Source organism: Mus musculus, chromosome 14 (genome assembly GCF_000001635.26).
Source record: "Mus musculus strain C57BL/6J chromosome 14, GRCm38.p6 C57BL/6J".
NCBI classification, from domain to species: domain Eukaryota; kingdom Metazoa; phylum Chordata; class Mammalia; order Rodentia; family Muridae; genus Mus; species Mus musculus.
The window spans coordinates 74,928,367-74,948,900 of record NC_000080.6 but is presented as its reverse complement, the minus strand read 5'-3'; the positions used below and the strand labels follow the sequence as shown (position 1 = coordinate 74,948,900).

The window sequence follows — 20,534 nt, the reverse complement described above, 5'->3', positions numbered from 1 at the left end:
AAGTCATTAGGTCCACGCGGCTGCCTAGACTATCACAGATCTGCATTACTGTAGTATGTATGATAAAGTTGTATCATGTCCATACTTCACTCCAGCCTCATTTCTCCAAGCCGAGTCACTCCATAGAGACTATCAAGCTTTGGGTCCCAGGCTGTTAAGGTGTGGGAAGGGAATGGAGGCTTTATCAGTCTTCCAGCTGGGTGGCTTTAGGTGACACAGGTCCTCTGGCTCTTCCATGGGGTGCAAGGCCTGGCTCAGGCGCCCACTGTAGGTCAACCCATGGCAGAAGATTTGTTTGCAATCAGACAGTTCAGTTCCCATGCCTCACATGAATAAGAAGGTGGCGCACCCGGAACATTTCATAGTACCTAGGCTTAGGTTTAAGATATGACCTTTGTGATCACTAGGTCTTTGGCGTTCTAACGCTTGGAGTAATAATTTGGGTATTTTATCATAAAAATTACCCTTTCTCAAAGCCCTTCCTCTATAGATTTGTCTATTTGCCCTGAAGTCTTTCTTGTTCCTGTGGTCTGTAGTGAAGGTGCAAAATTTTGGTGACTGTGGGCTGCGTGTTCGAATTCTGCAGGGGTGATCGCGGCTCGCTTTAACTTCCTCTCGCTGAAGGAAGCAATTTTTCCACTCACAGATTTCCTGGATTTAGTGAGAGATTTTGTATGGTAAGCACCTAAATGCCAGGGGGCGTCCGTGAGGGTAAACCCACAGTGGAAAAACTGCTTTTGGGGGCAACTCTGGATCAATCAACCAGAACCACTCTCCTCCCTGTGACCTTGTATTCCAAATCTTGTCTCCCGCCTCGCCTGGGTTTTCATAAACGGCTTAAAAAAAATCCCAGAAGACAAAAACGAAACCGACAAAATACCCTGGCCCGCAGATGTGTAAACTACAAGGGGTCGGGCTGGAGAGAAAGTCACCCAGAATGTGCATCCAGTTCCAGCCAGCTTCGGGGGTGGAGCGCCAACAAGCTGCGGAGGAGGAGCGGCGGGCGGGGGCGCGAGCACGAGCAGACACAGGCGCGCCACCGCTGCCGTCGCTGCCGCCGCCGCAGCCCTTGGCTCCCCCGGCTGGAAACCTTGGCGATCGAACTGCTGCCTCCACCTCTGCGCCGCTTGCCGCCCCTCCCGCAGTCCCGCGGCTTTCGAGGGAGCGCTGCGGGGACTCGGGACCGCCGGGGAAACCTGTGACCCCGCGCAGGAGCGGCGGGGCGGGGGACCGGGAGAAGATGGCGACGCCGGGAAGCGAACCCCAAGCTTTCGCGCCCGCTCTCTCGGTAACCGCCCTGCACCCGCATCTCCACCAGCACCACCAACACCACCAACACCACCAGCACCACGGAGGCACCGGCGGCACCGGCTTCAACCTGCCCTTGAACCGTGGTTTGGAGCGCGCGCTGGAGGAGGCGGCCAACTCTGGGGGCTTGAACCTGAGCGCCAGGAAGCTGAAGGAGTTTCCCAGGACTACGGCCCCGGGACATGACCTCTCGGACACGGTTCGGGCAGGTGAGACAAGGCCGGGGCTGGCCACGCGTGTGCGAGCCGGGCTGTCGCTCCTTCCCGCCGGGCCCGAATGTGTTACTAGATTGGCTCGGCAGGAGCGGGTTCTGCAACGAGCACGGTGGTTGTAGCGGGCACGGTGGTCCTCCTGGCCCCGGCGACCTGCGACCGTGGTGCAGGAGCGCAGGGATGCGCCTAGGAGCTGTTCCTGGCGCGCGGGAAGTGGGGGCATCTCGGGCGACCGCGAGCAAGTCCAGAACACGAACCAAGTCGTGGACCTCTACATGGAAGCATTCTGCGTCCTGGTGGGTGGGGAAGGCCAGACAAAGGTGGCCGGCCGTCGGCTAGCCCTGTCCTCTCCGCGTAGTGTCGGGGCCCCGGCCTCCGCGCCGCGCGACCGTGGCTTGCTGCAGCCAGAGAGGCGGTGCCAACCTTGGTTCTGCGCCTGTGCGAGCAGAGGCTGGTGTCTGGCTCTCCGCCCACACATTTTGGTTCCCTCCACCGGGGCTCCCCGGTTCTCACTAACCCCGGTCTTTGCGGGGGCCCTGGAGGGGAAGCGTGGCATAGTAAATGAAAAGTAATTAAAGTGAGCCTGTTTGCCAGTGTGAGCCCGGCAAGTTGTAACCCGCGCCACAGAGCAGCCTGCTTCTTCAAGTTGTGTCATGTGTTGACATATTTTGGAGATGTCTGCTTTCCCTTTAGTAGTCGGAGTTGTGGGAGTGGACCCATAAACAGGAAGGAGGGTGGTGGAAGAGGGTTGGGGCCTTGGGAATCCGTGCAGATCTGACTTAAGTTTCCGACCATATCCTGTTCTGTTCTTTGCGGGACGATTTGTACCCCAGCGAGCGCCTAGCGTTTCCCAGGGCAGTGGGTGCCCCACTTTTGTGCCATTGCCTAGACCTCACGACTGTCGTTGTCTCTTCCGACTTGCATCAGGTCTCTTAGGCTTCTGAATGGCTTGGCTTTCAGATGGGGTCCTTCAGCTACTTATAAAGGAAGACTAGGGGGCGGGGCAGGGGAGCCAGCTGTGGCTTTCGGAGGCTAGGTTTCTGGTTAATTCCATAAACATTTAATCAGGAGACCAATTGAAAATTTAGATGGAGTTCTGAGTCCATTGGAGGCTAGAAGCACTCCTCTGGAGTCATTAAACGGTGATATTTGGGTTTAAGGATTGTCAGGAATGGGTAAGCAGAGGGGAAATTCCAGAACTCAGTTTTCAACAGCTGGAGAGGCTCTTGATAGGACCTCATAGTTACAGCTTCTCAAGTAGAAGTTATTCTAAGAGTCGCCTGAATCATTAACCTTAAAAAGTCACCCCATGTTTTCCTTCCCATCTGCCATAGTTAGAATGGCTGTGTACTGCAGAATGGAGAATCAGAATGCCCCATGCTAACGTGTTCGCGCTATTCAGTAGCAGGCTTAGAGTTATTCCAACACTTCAGTATTACTCATGATTCCTCCCAAGGTTGGGTAGAGTTGGCATGTGTGCTGTGCTGGCATGTCTTTGAGAATACCATTGCTTTAAAAGTAGTGGAGGGAGGTGTTCATCTTTCAGTTACCGCCTCTGTGAGTTGACACTGTGTGGAAAGGGTCCTTCCTTCCTGTTCTCTCTGTGTGCGGTGGGGTGTGCAGGTGTCCAGGCATTAGGAGTGTTACATATATTTTAATGCTCCTAAAATCCTTAAGTAGTCAAAAGTAAGAGGCTTCATGCTAATTCTCCACCCTAAAACAGTTACTATTTTGGAGCAGCAGCGGCAAAAGAATGTCAGCTACGTTTGTGGGCACTTAAGGCAATACCATAAAGAAAACAAAAGCAAAAACAAAAACAGTAGCTGAAGAGTCTGTTGTTTTATGTAAAAGTTTCAACATTCACATGTGTTAAGGATTGCTTGCCTTGACCTGAGTCACACATGTGAGTGAGTATTCCTCTCTTCTCCAGAAATGCTTAGGTTGGACACGGGGACTTTGCCTGTGAGCCCAGTAGTTGGAGGCCAGTCTGGACTTAGTAGTAAATTCCAGGCCAGCCTCCGTTACAGGTTAAGGCGGCCCTGACTCATTCTTCATGCCTATACACCCCCACATCCCCCAAAGAGTGTATTAAATTGAGCATTATTCTTTACTTGTGAAAGCAACAAAGCAAAATAAAGACATTCCGTGGGGGGTGTTGACATTTCCTACACATAAGGGAGTTGAGGGAGATGTTGAACCTTTGGTAATAATAAATCCCATACAGATAGTGGCTTCTCCTGGGCTCAAACATCTAAGGATGGACTATGACGATCCTCAAGACCCTTTCATAAGTTTACTTGGGTAGTGGGGAGCCTTTTCTCTCTGTTAAGTTATGTGTTTCATTGTGTCTTGTAAAATTTAGCCTTTCCAGCAGCTATTTCTACAGACAGCACCACATACTTGGGCCACACAGCCCAACTGAACAGAGATGTAAAGTAAGAGATGAGAGGCCCTGAACTGCTCAGTAGTACAAGAAACCAAAACCAAAACAAAGACCTTCTTAATTTCACTTTTAGGCTGTTATTTCCCTGAAATTCAATCAAAACAGCATGCTTTGTGCCAAGACAGGCAGTCCTGTAGTAAGTAAGCTTACTGGGAAGTAGCTGGGGACAGTGGCAGAGGCGTTACTATCCTAGACTGGATTAGAACTGATGTGGGCATGGTACTTACTTGGCTAACTGTGAAGTCTGTGTCAGGAGCACAGTTGGAACATCATCTCCCCGTAGAGAGAAGCCAGGTTACATGCTTAAAGTCATACCCCTGCTGAGACACAGACCAGTGATCTGAGTCCTCAAGGCTTCTCTCTAGTGTTTGTGTCCTGACCGAAGCCTGTTGGGCAGAGGGCAACCGTGGAGAGAGTAGAATTTGGGAGGCTTCTTGAAGGTTCATTCCATAGACCTTCATCCCTTCACCTGTTCTGTGAGGTCCCACTCTGGTTTGAGGAAGGGATGGGAGATAAACAAAGCAAAAGAAAACAAAACAAAATAAAACAGTTTATCTTGCAAGATGAGTAAGAGGGGTTTTTTGGATACATGCAATACCTTTGTTTTCCAAACACAGGCACTGATTCTCATGGACTTGAGGTTGCTCATAACAAGAGTACGTGATGACCATCATAAGTGTAGACAGAAACACAACACTGGGTCTGATGAGAAGAAATAGACAAAGGCATGTCAGTGAAGCACCCCCGTCCCCGCTAGCGTTGATTTATCACATAGCACCAGTTCAGATGGAGGAGTTCAAAGTGGGTGTTTATATGACTGGATTCAAAAGGAAAGAAATCTGAGAGTGGCCTCCTGTGTGAGGCTCTAGAAAATAAATAATAATAAAAAAATCCATGTACAGGACTTTGGAAATTAATAGTTTAGCCAGGCCTGTTGGCAAGGGCCTGTACCTGAGGGTTACAGGAAGGCTAGGAGATTAGGGATATCCGTTTGTACATTAGACCGTGCCTGAAAAAAAAAAAAAAAAAAAGGTCGGTGTTGTGACCAAAAGGTCGGTGTTGTGACCGAGTGGTGGAGTCTGTCATTCTGAGTGTCTTACCAAGACTAAATGGGGAATGGAGAGCTTGTCTAACCATGTGGCATAACTACTCACTGAGACTGGACCCGATAGAACTGGCCTGTGATCCCAGCCTCTTGGGACTGAGAGAAGTGGATCACAGTTTCAAGGCCTTCTTGAACTACAAAGTGAGCTCAGAGCCAGTCCAGCATCTTAGTAAGAGCTTGTCTCAAAACTGAAAGTGAAAAGAGGGTTTGGAGAGATTGCTCAGTGGTTAAGAGCACTGACTGCTCTTCTGAAGGTCCTGAGTTCAAATCCCAGCAACCACATAGTGGCTCACAACCATCTGTAATAAGATCTGTCACCCTCTTCTGGTGTCTGAAGACAGCTACAGTGTACTTACATACAATAATAAATAAATCTAAAAAAAAGAAAATTAAAAAAAAAAAAGAAAAGAGAAAAGATGGTTTGGGTTAATCACAAGGTGGTGGAGAACTGGGAGCCTGTATGAGACTTGGTGGAAAGGTTCAGGGCTTGAACATGCGAGGCAAGTGCTCTACCGTTGTGCCATCCCTACCCCCGGCATGCCCCAGGAAGTGAAGCTGCAAAGTGTAAGACATGAAAAGCCAAGTGTAAAGGGTTCAGGAAGCCACCGGAGGAGCCCCACGGGACAATCGATGTCCAGACAGCACCGGCACTGTGTGCAGCCTTCAGAGGCCTCCTGCAGTGGAGGGAGGGTGCCTGACAGGGCTTGCAGGGTTGGATGTGGGTAGACATGACCACGAAGCATTTTCTGGTGGGAAAGATGAATCCAGGATGGGGAGGGAGAACCTGTCATTAAAAGAAGAGAGAGGATATTTAGGTCTGGCTTCTGGTCACATCCTCTCACCCCACCTAATAGCAGGTGACAGGGTGACAGGGTGACAGAGCCCCTTTTCACCCCACTCCTGCTTTACTGGGGTGACAGAGCCCAGAGCTTTTATGAGGGCTCTGGAATTTGTCAGTGGGTGGGACTGTCATCTTGCCTGCCTTAACTCTACCTCTTTTCAGTGTCTGTGAAGATTCAAGATCTGGGGGCAAGCTTCTCTGCAGCAGGCTGACTTCCTCTACCCAACTCCCTCCACCGCCTCCCCAATAGCTGCAGAGTCCTTGGATATGAGCATATATGAGCCCTTGGAATCCATACAGAACTTGGTAATGAAACCTGGTTTTGATAACATGCTCTGTGCCATAATTTTGGCCATGAAGATTTTTTCACTGTTAGAGCGAGACATTTGAATCCACCACCCCTTCCCTAAGACAGGGTTTCTTCGGTGTAGCCCTGGCTTCCCTGGAACTCATCCTGTAGACCAGGCTGGGCTTGAACTCAGACCTGCCTGCCTCCCTTCTGAGTTCTGGGGTCAAACGCATACGCTACCAGGCCTTGTCACATGTGTTTTCTTAAACCTTGTGTTCTTTCTTTCACAATGTTGGTCAGTGGTGACGCCTTTAATCCCAGCACTTGGGGGGCAGAGGCTCTGCCTCTGTGAGTTCAAGGCCAGCCTTGTCTATAGTGAGAGTTCCAGGAAAGCCAGGGCTACACAGAGAAAAATCCTATCTTAATAAAATAAAATAGACAACAACAACAACAACAACAACAAAAAAACAACAAAAACTTGTATAACTATACCTAGTCTAAAGAATTGATTTGTTGGTTATTGATATTTTTTGTCACTTAAAAATTATTTTTAATGTTTTTTTAAAGAGAATTTTGCACATAGATATAATGTATTTAGATTGTGGTCACCTCATTACTTTCTCCTTTGTTCTGCCTCTCTGCCTGAACCTTTTCTTCCCAGGGACCTTCCCCTTCTATTCTATGACTTCTTGTGTGTGACCCCTGAATTTAGTTAGGGTCGACCAGTTGGTGCTGTAGCCACTGTTAAGTTACCCATGCTCTGTTAAATACACCTCTGTGTTCACATAGTCACCCTAGCGTGTTTGTTCACCGTGCGTAGTGGGGTTATTCATCCATTCAGGCCCTGCTAGCTATACCCTTCCCCTTCCTATTCATATTCTCTTCTGCTGTTGATTGATTTCTTCCTTGTCAGGGCACAGAGGACTTTTAAAACTATTAAAAACTTTAAAGCACTGTGATTCAGTACACGGGGGTGGGGGTTGGGGAGTGACCTGAATCACATCCAGCTGTGTTCCTCCCTGTGCTGTGGTGTGACCCAAAGGTGCCCTACCAACTTGCATGTCAGACTGCTCTATTGAAAAGCCAGTCGCGTACACATGCTTCCAAAACAGTAACATAGAAGGACAGACCAGGAAGCCAGTTCCTCATCAAAGTATATCCCAAAGCTGTTGATCCTTGTCTTTGAACTGGATCTGTTGGTTGGAGATTTTGTGAGTCCTGGTAACACTGTATTTGATTTTTGCTAGTTCTTGTTAGGCCAAAATTTGCCTCCCATCCAACCATTGGACAGTTTTTATTTCAGGTGTTGACTAAGACTTTTCCTGAGTTGCTGAAGCAAGGCGCGGTGCTATCAGGATTTAAAGGCTGGACAGACGCCTCTCAGAGTACATGTCTTCTCCTTGCTGAGGCTTCTCTGCCATTGTACTCATCTTCATCATGGCTTTATTGAACCTCACTTTATTAAACCCAAATTTCCTCCCTTTGAAGTGTGTGTTTGTATCCCGGTGCCCTGTTTTCCAGATCTATCGAGAGTGTTATATAAAATCCTTGAATAGGCTGAGCAGTGTTTACTTCCGGTTCCTCTCTTTGTTGTCACCTTCCCATCCCCTCTAATGTGATTCTCTCAAGATTCTGTGTAGTAAATGGTAGAGGTGGTTATGAGTGTATAGTGGTTTGAATAGGAATGGCTCCCACAGATTCACGTGTTGAAGCTGGGCCGTAGGGAGTGGCACAGTTAAGAGGTGTGGCCTTACTGAAGGAGGTGTGGCTTTGTTAAAGGAAGTGTGTCACTGTGGAGGCGGGGCTTTGAGGTCTCAATATATTCCTCAAGCTCTGCCCTGTATGGAAACACAACCCCCTTCTGCTGCCTATGGATCAAGATGTAGAACTCTCAGCTCTTTTTCCAACACCAAGTCTGCCTGGATGCTGCCATGCTTCCTGCCATGATGATCATGGACTGAACCTCTGAACCTTAAGCCAGCCTCAATTACATGTTTGCCTTATAAGAGTTGGCTTGGGGGCTGGAGAGATGGCTCAGTGGTTTAGGGCATTGACTGCTCTTCCAGAAGTCCTGAGTTTAATTCCCAGCAACCACATGGTAGCTCACACCATCTGTAATGGGATCTGATGCCCTCTTCTGATATGTCTGAAGACAGTTACAGTGTATTCACATAAATAAAATAAATCTTTAAAAAAAGAAGAAAAAAAAAGAGTTGGCTTGGTCATGATGTCTCTTCACAGCAACGAAACCCTAAGACAGAGTCCATCAGCCAAGATACAACACTTGAGCTGTTTACACTTTAGACTTAGCCCTTTGGAGAAATGTATTTAGTTTTAGAGAGATATTAGCCTTGGTTAGGTAGTTCACGAACCCTCCCTGATCATGTCAGTTGTTGGGATTACAGTGGGTTGGTGTTAAATGCAGCGGTGGAGTCATAAAGTTATAATAGATTATAAAAGTTTAATAGCCAACTGGTCTTACACACCTGTTATCGGTGGATCAGGCCCAGCCTGGGTTCTAGAATAAGGCCCTGTCTGCAGAATACAAAAACAACAAAAATTTAAGTCTGTAAGTTGTACAACCTAACTATATTTCCATAGCTTGAGTTTTTTTCTTTAGCGAGATAGCACGGCTCATGGGAAGCCTAGCTTCTGTCCATTGCTACTGTTGTGTTGCATGAAAGCTGCTTGTGTGTGTGTGTGTGTGTGTGTGTGCACGCGTGTGCGCCCGAGTGTGTGCAAGTGCCAGTGAGCTGCGGAATCTGCCTCTCTGTGACTCTCACCCCTACCTGATTGTTCCAGGCTTTTAAGTAGGAATTGGGGATTAAACTTGGGTCCTCATGCATGACAGCCGCTTTATTGACTGGGCCATCTCCTTAGTAGCAAAGTTTCTTTTTGTGACAGAACATTGCTATGCTAAAGTTTTTTTTTTTTTTTAAATAATTATTATAAACAATGAGAATTGCTTAACAAAACAAAGACAAACAAAAACACTAAAGAAAAAGGAGAATTCCAACTTAAACTTATTTTAGGAAAGCTCCGTCTATCAGAAGCATACTTGTTCTTCCTCTTACTTTGCGAGTCCAGGGGCCTGCTTCCTCCGTACCCCGTAGGAAGAAACAATGCATTTGGAAACCACAGAGCAACAGAACAGAAAGTGAGCTTGCCTGCACGGACAGAAGGAAGTCGACAGTTGTGAGGACTGGATTGCTTCTGCGTGTTCCAGGATCTGAGGAGAAAGGGAAATGTGCTCTAATTTTTAAAATATTTTTACGCATACTAGCTTTTTGCCTGAATATAAGCACATGTACCGTGTGTGTGTGCCTCTTGCCCATGGAAGTCAGAAAAAAGGGGGGTGGGTGCCCTAGAACTGTAGTTAGAGATGGCTGTGAGGTGTTACATGGATTCTGAGAAGTGAATCCGGGTCCTCTGTAAGAGCAAGTGTTCTTAACTACTGAACTGGGAAGTGTGGTTTTCTGTTTGTTTGTTTGTTTTTGTGTGCCCCCTCCTCCTACCCCTCAGCTGAGGGCTGAACCCAGGGCCTTGCGCTTGCTAGGCAAGTGCTCTACCACTGACCTAAAATCCCCAACCCCCTTGGGATATGTGGTTTTGATTAGAATTCTGTGTATTCAGTTTGCCTCAGCTGTAGCCTCCTCTGCTGGCTCAATAAGGAAGGTATAAATCTGGGGGCACACAAGGAAAAAACCAATCAGAACAACACTGTTGATTTTCATAGTAGAAATGTTCCCCCCCCCATCCCTCTCCAGACCGACCTTCCTTCCTTTCTTCCTTCCTTCCTTCCTTCCTTCCTTCCTTCCTTCCTTCCTTCCTTCCTTCCTTCCTTCCTTCCTTCCTTCCCCTTAAGACATGGTTTCCTTATGTGGCTTGGGCCAGCCACAAACTCTCTCTATAGCCTTGAACTTGATATGTGGTCCATACAGGCCTTCACTTGGGATCCCCCCTGCTTCTCTTTCCCCAGGTTGGGATTTTTTTCTCTTAATTAGAAATGAGTTGTTTTGTATCAGTATGCTTTTGGCATAGGCAAGTGGGCTTGATAGACGTGAGAGCACACACTGCACTTAGGTAGTTTCAAGGAGGTAATGAGTCTGGGGATCAGGTAATGGGTCCTGGGATCGCCCTTGAGGCTGGCTTTCCTCCCAGGTTTCCCTTGTTCCCTCTGCTGCATGAGCCCTAAAGAGAGCATGAGATGAACAGGGCAGGGCATGAGCCTGTTGGAGAATTGTTCCCAGCGTGCTCTACTGTGCCCACCTTCTATTCTCCGGCTTCCCATATGGCCACGCTCTTGACAGCAGACCCCATGGGCACTGTACATTTGTTGGGTCATGTACTCCACTGATACTCTTCCATATTTTTGGTGTTTATGTGGTATGGTGTGTCCTACAGTGTCAGCATTCCTGACCTGGTACAGAACTTTAGCGTAGTCCTGACTTAATGCCCTTGATCTCTGCAGACCACAGTGACAGTTCAAAATTGCGCCATCAATAGACTGCCTACCTTGCCTCTTTAGACTGTTTTCGTTTTGCTTTTCCACGTCTTCGGTCACATGGTCCCACTCTTCACTGCTCTATGGAATTCTGCACGCCCAGTTCATATTCCGTGTAGCCACTGGCCTGTCGGAAGCAAGCCACCTCCCTGTCAACCTCTTCTTTTGCATCGGAGCATTGACTCATATGTCGCTCCAAGGCGCATTAGTTAGTGCCATTTCCTCATGCATTTTGTATTTCTTTATTTTTTTTTCCCCTTTGTGTATAAGTAGCCTTCCCTCACAGTGACTCCACTTCCATGGTTTTTGTTAACCTGTGGCCACCTGTTGTCCAAAAATATTAAATGGAAAATTCCAGAAATAAATAAGTCGTAAGTCAATCACTTAGTAGTCTTTTTTTTGGTAATCTGGCGAACTGGTGCAGTGTAACATTAGTGTACAGGTATCCCTTATGTAGTAGTGTGAGTCTCTGTCAGCATACCTTTATCACCCATCTCTCTTTGTCCTATTTGTCCTATTGTATGGGCATTGTGTCATCTTATATCGGCACTAAGAGGATGAATATACTACAGTAGGATATCATGTAGATATGTGTGTGTGTGTGTGTGTGTGTGTGTGTGTGCGAGAGCAGTAAAGACAGACATTGCCTGAAGAGACTGTCTTGTAAAGGGGGTATGTTGGGGGTGGCACCTCAGGTTGTCCTCTGGCCACGACATGTGCAAGCAGGCATATGTGCACATATACCCCGCAAAAGACCACATTTATTACAGTATTTTTATCATTAATTTTTTGTAATTATTCCTATTTTTAATGACGTCTATTTGTGAGTGTCTGTGTATGGGTAAGTGCACTGTGAGAGCAAGCACCTAAGGAGGCCAGAGGTGACATTGTTACAAGAGATTGGGAGCCTGAGGTGGGGTCTGGGAACTCAACTCAGATTTTCTGCAACAGTAGCAAGTTCTCTTAACTGTCAAGCCATCTCTCTAACCCCTAGTAGTTACTGTTTCTTATGTCCCACTGTGCTTCATTGGGAAATTACGCCTTAGCATAGGCATGCATAGACAGGAAGAAGCCTTCTGTAGACAGAGTTGAGTATTAGCTGTGCTTTCAATGACCTACCAGGGGCCTAGGATTGTTTCCATCTTAGAAAAAAGGGGAAGTGCTGTGCTCTCCTCAAGTTTAAGTTTCTTCCTCCTTGACTGGCTCATGAGAGTGGCTAGACAGGGACTTTCCTGATTGTGTGTGTGCATGTGTGTGTGCATATGTGTGTGTGTGTGTGTGTGTGTGTGTGTGTGTGAGAGAGAGAGAGAGAGAGAGAGAGAGAGAGAGAGAGAGGTGTATGTACATGCATATGTGTTTGTGTATGCCTTACAGATCTCTCAAACCAGAATAGTTCGATAGATTCCCTTGCTTATCTGCCTTCTCTTTCTTGCCTTGAGACTCTGAACTTTCACTTGTTATCTTGAATCTATGGTGAGGTTGTCCCAAACTTGTGCCTTGTTAGTCAGTCTGCTGTCTTTTCCCCAGCCAGCTTTATATGACATCTGTAAGTCAAGTGACTTACAAGGAATTCTGGAGGAGGTGGACAAAAAAATTCCATCAAAGCAAATAGTGGATAAAATAGCTGGTAAAAATGAACTCTGGTGTGGTGACACATGCCTTTCAGCTCAGCATGCAGGAGGCTGCAGTAGGATTTTTGAGCCTAGCCTGGGCTATGTTGCATGTTTCAGGCTAGTTCAAGCTTTATATAATGAGACCTGTCAGCTAACAAGAAGTCAAACAGCAAATGCTTGTCCAGCTTTGGGGAAAAGGGAACCATTATTCATACAGTATTGGTGGGAATGTATATTAGCATGTCCATTATGGAAATCATTGTCCTCAAAAACCAAGGAGGCTGGAGGGATGGCTCAGGGGTTACGAGCACTTACTGCTCATGCAGAGGACCTGGGTTCGGTTCCCAGCACACCCATGGTGGTTCACTACCATCTGTAATTTCAGTTCCAGGGTATCCAACTCCCTTTCTGACCTCTGTAGGCTTTTGCACGCATGTGGTACACATATGTACATGCAGGCGTAGCCACATACACATGGACTCTATAAAGATAATATTAAAGTAATCCCTTAAAAAAACCCATGAAATGGAACTAGCATGGATTTAGGGAGTTCACATCCCTGTACAGCAGAGACACCTGCATGCCTGTGTTTACTGCCGTGCTATTTGTGATAGCCAAGGTATGAATCAGCTCAGATGTCCATCAGTAAGATGTGACAGATATACATGAGTATGGTGTCATACTCAGCTGCCAGGCAGGAAAATGGATGGAACTGGAGATCGTGGTAAGCAAAATAAATGAGGCTCAAAAGATAATTTGGCTTGTTTTCCCCTCATATCCAGAATCTAGACTTTTTAAAAGAGGACTTGAAAATAGAGGGGGCATGTTTGAGAAGGGGGAGGGGGCCATAGTGAGGGTTGGGAACCAGCAGGGGGCTAGTAGGGGCTTGAATAAGTAAAAGCACATGCATAAATGTGCACACACATGATAATGTTTGGTGCTCATTTTTTTTTTGTTAAAGTTCATTAAAATCTTTTTTTTTAATTTAAAAATTTGTTAAGATTTAAAATTTTTATGTGTGTGAGTGTTTTGTTCCCATGTGTGTTCCCATGTGTGTCTGTGCACTATATGAGGGCCTGGTTAGAAGGGCATCAGATTCAGACTCACCGGGATTGGAACCCACGTGCTTGTGAGTTGCCGCGTGGGTACTGGGAGTCAAACTCTGGCCTCTGTGAAAACAAAGTGCTCTTAACTGCCGGGGCATTTCTTCATCCCCAAAACTTAATTATAAAGAACTTGCAAATGAAGAACATCTCACCCTCACTGAATTTGGAGCCTGTGGTCAGGCTCCAGCAAGCTTCAGTGATCTGCCTCCGCAGTGCTAGCAATACAGCAACAAGCTGGGCTTCTCTGCTCTTACTTGGGTGCTCTGGACTAGAACCCAGGTCCTTATGCTTGCATGATAGGTAGTTTACTAAATGCAATGAACACCCCCTCCCAGCCCTCATCAACATTTCTGGGGTACATATATATATGTATGTATGTATTTATGTGTATGTATGTATGTATGTGTATGTATGTGTATATATATATATATATACATATATATATATGTATATATATGGAGAAGTGGATTTTTAATATTTTAAATTTTAAATATTTTAATATTTTATATTTATATATAAAAATAGAGATGTAGTTTTATCTCCTTCATAGACTGGTAAAGATTATAGAAGTAATGTGTGTGAAAGAACTTTACACATTTAAGTATTCTCATTAACAAATGCTGATTAAAGACTTTCAGCCCTTAGCTAGTGGCACTCTCATCAGGATAGCTCAGTGGTTAAAACTGATGATTCTCTTCAGCTTCTAAGGCTTGAGTCCAATCTCAAACTAAAAACTTAAAAATCTCGTCTCCTTGGCCACATGAATCCCGACCATCTCTTTCTTTACCTGGGCAATGGAGCTAATAGAGTTGTCCAGCACGGCGGGGGGCCGGATCCTGCTTCAATACTGTTCTGTGGTTAATGCTTGCCAGGTGTGGTGCTTTGAGCATGGGCGGGGCTTAGTCAGCCTGGCCACACCTTCTGTTGTCTTCTGAAAAAGAGGGAATGTAGAAACCTAGAAACTGTTCTTCCTATTTCTTTGTCATTCAGGTGGAGGACAATGAGTCCCAGAGGAATCTGTTCTTTGGCCTTGGTCATGTAACAAGAATGTCGGGTGCCTGAGCCAAGGGAGAGCCTTTCATGGTCCTGTGTTAAAGAGCCGTCGATGTAGAGTCAGGAGGCCACAGTAGACCCGAGAGGAGGCTTCTGTCCCTCTGTAAAGGTCTTAGCTCATGCTCTACTGATTGTGGCAGGCCCCACCACGATCAGAAAATGCCCTGAAACCTTTAATGACATCTGGTCCAAAGCTGGAGCAAATGACATAAGACCAACAGTAGTTAGGGATTAAGCGTGTTAGTTCAGGATTTTACTGCCTGTGGTTTGGGGGACTTGCGCAGGCTCCTTGTGAACGGGATTCCAAGCACTTAACAGCCTCGTTGGGCAGCCCTGCTTCACAAACTAGGCTTCAAAGTTCCTTTTGTAGCAACCTTGGTAATTTGGGATTCGCTCTTCCAGGTTTCCTGTGAAAGCAATGATTTAGTTCCCTTACCAACCCAGGAAGGCCCATTAAATGCTAGCAGATGCCAGCCTTCATGTTCATAGTTAATTCTTTCTTCTTCTTTTCTTGTGTATGTGGATGCATGGGTGTCTGTGTGTGCGTGCCTTTGTGCAGGACAGATGTCAACCTTGAGTTGAGCTTCCTCAGGACCGGTTCACCATTTTCTTTTACAGGCATGGTCTTTTTCTGTTCTGACGGTCACCAATTAGGCTAGATTGGTTGCCAGTAAACCCCAACTTTCCTCCTGTCTCCATCTTCTCCAACACTGGGATTACAGACTGGCACCTGGCTTTTTATGTGGTTCTGAGGATTGAACTCTGGTCCCCATCCTTGGGTGACATTTATCTTACTGACTCATTATTTCTCTTGAGACACACAGCTGCATTTTGAAGGGATACTCTGAGTTCTGTGACATGGTCATCAACCTGTGAAGCAGGATTTTTTTTTTTTTTTTTTTTGCCTCTGGAAGGTCATTCTTCTAGCTATGCCCAGCTATGCCCAGAGACCTTAGAGGGTCTCTGTCTCCACCCCATTCTAGGCTCCTTGATCAGTGGGCCTAAGCTGGATTTCTCTCCACAGTGGTGTGGGCTTCTAAAACTGCCACAAGTCAGGGCCTTGAGTTGTCTCTGACACTCAGGCTGCCAGGCAGAAGTCCTGGATTTATATATTTCCTCATTCATTCATTCATTCATTCATTCATTCATTCATTCATAATGCAGGTCTTACCAGTACAGTGTCTTTAAACTCACTGTACTCTCGGTGTTAGGATTGCAAGCGTGTGCTACTATGCTTATTTCCTTTCTTTCTCATATTTGTTATCTAACAAATTACAAATTTTAGAGCTGGAGGGAAGTTATTCAGTGTCTTTAATGGTGATATTTGTAAATTTGCTAAAAACAAAAATGCTGGCCGGGTATATTGGCACACATTTTTTAATCCCAGCACTCAGGAGGCAGAGGCAGGCAGATCTCTGAGTACAAGGCCAGCCTAGTTTACAAGGAGAGTTCCAGGACAGCCAAGCTACACAGAAAAATCCTGTCTTGAAAAACAAACAAAAAACCAAAACCAAACCAAACCAATCCAAATCAAACCAACCAACCAACCAAAAAACAGAAAACAAAAGAAGAAAACCAAAAATCCCTTTCCTGCTTGGATCCTCTGTAGAGTCACCAGGGTGCACACTAGATAGAGCTCAGCAGATTTGCCATAGGGTAGGTGACTAGAGCTCAGCAGATGTGCCATAGGGTGCCCCATGGAGTACAAATGGCTCTGTTCATCATTCAGGGCTTGGAAAGTGCCAGCCTGTCATAGGCACAGTGCCGGAGAACTCAAGCTGTCAGGACTTCATCCAGCTGCGAAGGGCACAGCACGTCATTTCCTGCGCCTCAGTTTCCTTACTGTAAAAGGAGCACTGTGATCCTCTGGGTTCTTGTGAAGAGTCAATGATAGTCGGCGTGTGTCCTGTCGATCAACAGTCGGCACAGAATTTGCTGTTATGAGGCACCTGCGGAGAAGATACTCAGTCTTCTAAGACACGGGAAGATTTGCTTCCTAGAAAATATTGTGACATTAACCAAGTAATCTTAATACACGCAACGGTTGGGTTGTGTGAGCTGGCGGTGTGTGGAGGCGCTGTTTCTGTTCTCCTGACAGACTTGGGAAGGTGGAAGTAGGTGGCGACATTCCACATCCAGTCTTTCTTGAGTTATACTGCTGGTTCTGGGACAGTCAGAACCATGTTTTATGGGCTTTTGTGTTTTGTTTTCCAACTGGTCCTCAGCTCGACAGTGGCCTTTGGTTGATTTGACAAAGGTATCCTGAGGGAATGAGCCCTGGGTTCTGTGCATCTTGGGGCTGCATTCCTGATCCATATGGTATATGGAGGAGCAGGCTGCTGCGGTCAGCTCTTTAGTCTGGGGAATTGAAGTTGGGACAAGGATAGTAGAGTCTGGGAGTACTTGGCTGACCTCAAACCTGTCACTTCTGTTTTGCCTTTGCTGCCATTATATCCCCCTCCAAGATGTCTCACATCCCTCCCTCACCCAAGATTTTGTTAAGGAAAGCCAAGGGGGCACTTTGTGTTAAGCAAGATCACATGTGGTTCCTGGATACTTAGCATGGTCCCTACTTGGTTCCCAGGTCGCCCAACATCTTTGTTTCTGAGAAGGGAACTCAAATGATCCAAGTACGCTCTGAACAAGAAAATGTGGTAACGACTTGGAGCTCAGCTCTTGAAGAAGCTACGGAGCATCCTTCGCTTTGGGGTCACTGGAGGAGTGGATGAGAGGGAGGGAGGCATTGCTTAGGAGACCCGGACCTAGGGCACTGTGACAGATGAGCCTTTGGGTAGCAGAGATGCTGGAGTCCATCCCAGACTATGATTCTTGCATGACTTCCTGTACCGATCCGAAGCAGTGTGCAGAGTGACCATGTACAAGCTGAGAAGAATCCAGCCAGAGCCTCCCCCTTGTGTGCCTCCAACTCCTTTTGTAAGAAATGAATTCTAAAGGAAGTAAAAATTCTAAAGGAAGTTAAAAAAAAAAAGATGTATTCAAAACTTCCAACTGTAATGACTTGAAACAGACATTTTGTAAAGGGGGAAAGAAGAAAAATGTAGGCATATGTTGTTTATTTGCTTGGACGTCAATGTTTCCTACTAGAGTATATAATCTAACTTTTTTGATCCTTTCATTGGCATCTGACTAGACTTTAATCTCTCTAATGAGAAATGAACAAGTGTCATTTTGGTTGGAGACCAAGAAGTTGAGGACCCAGAACATTACAAGAGACAAGTACCTATTTTATGAAGCAAGCCTGCCTGCCTGCCTTCCTTTCCTTCCTTCCTTTCCTTTTCTTTCCTTTCCTTTCCTTTCCTTTCCTTTCCTTTCCTTTCCTTTCCTTTCCTTTCCTTTCCTTTCCTTTCCTTTCCTTTCCTTTCCTTTCCTTTCCTTTCCTTTCCTTTCCTTTCCTTTCCTTTCCTTTCCCTTCCCTTCCCTTCCCTTCCCTTTCCTTTCCTTCCTTCCTTCCTTCCTTCCTTCCTTCCTTCCTTCCTATCTTGTTTTTTTGAGACAGAGATCCACCTGCCTCTGTTAGGATTAAAGGCATGCCCCACCATCGCCTGCCTGAAAGCTGCCATTTTTAGGTAACAAGAATTATTGATTTGATCTATTAAAATGTGTGTCTTACTTAGCACATTTGCTTGGTTACATTTAAAACCTTTTTAAGTGTGGAGCCAGGCCTGGTAAAGTAGACTTTAAGTCTCAGCCGTTAAGGAGGTTGAGACACGGGGATTGCTAATTCATGACTAGCCTTTGCCATAGATTTAGTTCAAAACCAACCTGGTCTAGTTAGGAAGACCCTGTCTCAAAATAGAAAGTAATAAAAAGGGCTGAAGATGTAACTCAGTGGTATTTCCTAGTATATGTGATTCAGACCACAGTACTACCCTAAAGACAAAAGAAAACCTTGTAAGTGTGCCAGAGGGTAGAGTGATCTCGGTGGTAGAGTGCTAACATGCAAGGGCTCTGGGGTTCAAGTCCTAGCACTGCAAAACCCCTGGCATTCTGTTGGTTTGCAATTTGAACGTAATTTAAAGGGAGGCATCTTTCTCTTTTTGCATAGTTCCCTCAGAGGAGTGGATGGTAATCTCAGCATGCAGTTTAAAGTAGATGTGTGTGTGTGTGTGTGTGTGTGTGTGTGTGTGTGTGTGTGTGTGTGTGTGTGTGTATGTGTGTGTGTGTGTTTGTGTTTAGGAAGCCTTGATATATCCAAATTAATTACAGTTTTAGCTGTGGTTCAGATAATGCTTTCTGGTAACTGTGGCCAACTTTCTCCGGTATTGTTACCAGGAGCCCATTAGAGACGGTCAGTCCCACCCAGGTGACAGCCAATTGAAAGTCTTTATTCCAGCAGCTGGGATTACACTCAGGTACTCAGACCTAGAGTATAGCCCTGAGCATTTAGATCAAGGGGCTTTTAAAGACAAAACCTACCTTCTGTTATCTCATTCAGCAGCTGCAGGGGCTTCTTAGAAGCATGAAGTTTAACAGAAGCTAAGATAAACTGTTAGCTGGAGGAGGTCCTGCACAAGCAAGCAGTTTAACAGAAGCTAAGGTAAGTTAGCTGGGCCATCTTAACCTCAGGTCCTAGAATGGAGTTGGGTAATTTGCCACGGGATTCTCCATCAGAAAGATCAGATTCTAGTTAAAGCTGAAATGGCTTCAGCAAGAATACAAGATGGAGGAACCCCCACACTGCCTTGCCCTGTTGCTGTATTATGCCACACATTTATGAGAGGGAATGTGTTGAAATATGATCTGTTTTATGAAACTTGGTTGGCAGCTGAGAAGACTGACTGACTGCTTTCTTGAGTTGGTATGTTAACGAAGATAGGATAGCTTCCCTCACACAGTGGGAGTTCTGAATGCTTGTCCGAGCCCTTCCAGCCTGTCCCTGAGGAGTCCATTGAAGTCAGGTAGCCCTGGTCTTTCCAAAGTGGCTTTATAGGTTCTGGGTTCTGTGTATTTTCTGTGGTGACTCTGGGTCTCAGACCACTTCCCTCCGTGGGTAGACTGTGTGTGTGTGTGTGTGTGTGTGTGTGTGTGTACACGTATGTATGCATATGTGCCCCTTCAAGTGTGTTTGTGTATCACATCTGTGTGGAAGCCAGAGGACACCATCAGGCATTACTCAGTCTCTGGTCATCCTATTACAGGGTTGGCCTGAAGCTTGCTGGTTAGACGCCTCTGGCTGGCCAGTGAGCCCTAGCATCCACCCATCTTCACCTCCCCAGAGCTAGGATTATGAACACACGTCAGCACGTGTGCCATTTTTATATGGGTCCTGGGGATTGAAGTCAGGACAAGCATTTTACAGTCTGAGCCATCTCCTCAGCCCTGTTTATAATCCTTTACCACTACCTAATAGACCGACTTGGGCAAGCTCTGGCACCTCTGCATGAAAGACTTCCACTTTTGCTCAGTCTTTCACTTTCTGAGAGAACGTCTGACCACATCATCTGAGGGACCTCGGGGTGGGGGTGGGGTTGGGGTGCTCATGAGTTCAGATTGCCTGGATGGTTGGCAATATCCTTCTTGCTCCAGCCTAGTTACTGCTAAAACCCTCCTTAATATATCTCCTAATTTTTGTAGTTATTCATGCACATGGGACATGGTAGAGGAGAGACTCCATCTTTTAAGGTTTTTCATTCATTTATTTACATGTCTATGTGTGGGTATGCCTACACCACCATGGTGCTGGTGGAGAGGTCAGAGGACAACCTGCAGAAGTCAGTTCTGTCTTTCTGCCTTGTGGCTCTGGGATAAATGGTTGAGGGGATGGGTATCAAACTCAACAAGTGTCCTTAACTGTTATGTCATCTTGTGTACATGATAATCTTCTAAGCATAGTTTGAAATGGATGAAAGGATGCGACTTTCCCATATATGCTAGCTGAATGAAAATTGAGGCTATAGCTGCTCCTAGGTGTGGCTGAAGAGAGGTTTATTGTGGATATGAAGGAGAGAATAGCCTGAGGCATCTGAGGTGGAGTGGTGAGAGGGGAAGAGAGAGGAAGCAGGAGCCAAGAGGGAGGCCAGGAGCAAGCCAGGTGACCAA

The 20,534-nt window shown here is 46.2% G+C and overlaps 1 protein-coding gene across 9 annotated transcripts in view; it reads left to right on the top strand.

Annotated features, from left to right (window-relative positions):
• Positions 1-893: 893 nt before the first annotated feature.
• Positions 894-20,534, top strand: part of Lrch1 (leucine-rich repeats and calponin homology (CH) domain containing 1) — a 193,335-nt gene continuing 173,694 nt past the window's right edge. For 7 of the 9 annotated variants that reach the window (XR_001781129.2, XM_017316067.2, XM_006519156.3 and 4 more), the window contains exon 1: positions 894-1,517. Coding sequence is in view for 8 of the 9 variants with exons in the window: in XM_017316067.2 (XP_017171556.2) it covers positions 938-1,517 (580 nt within the window). In the remaining variant the exon portion in view is untranslated. The remainder of the gene's footprint in view (positions 1,518-20,534) is intronic. The other 2 variants (NM_001252132.1, NM_001033439.3) reach the window with 1 other exon arrangement.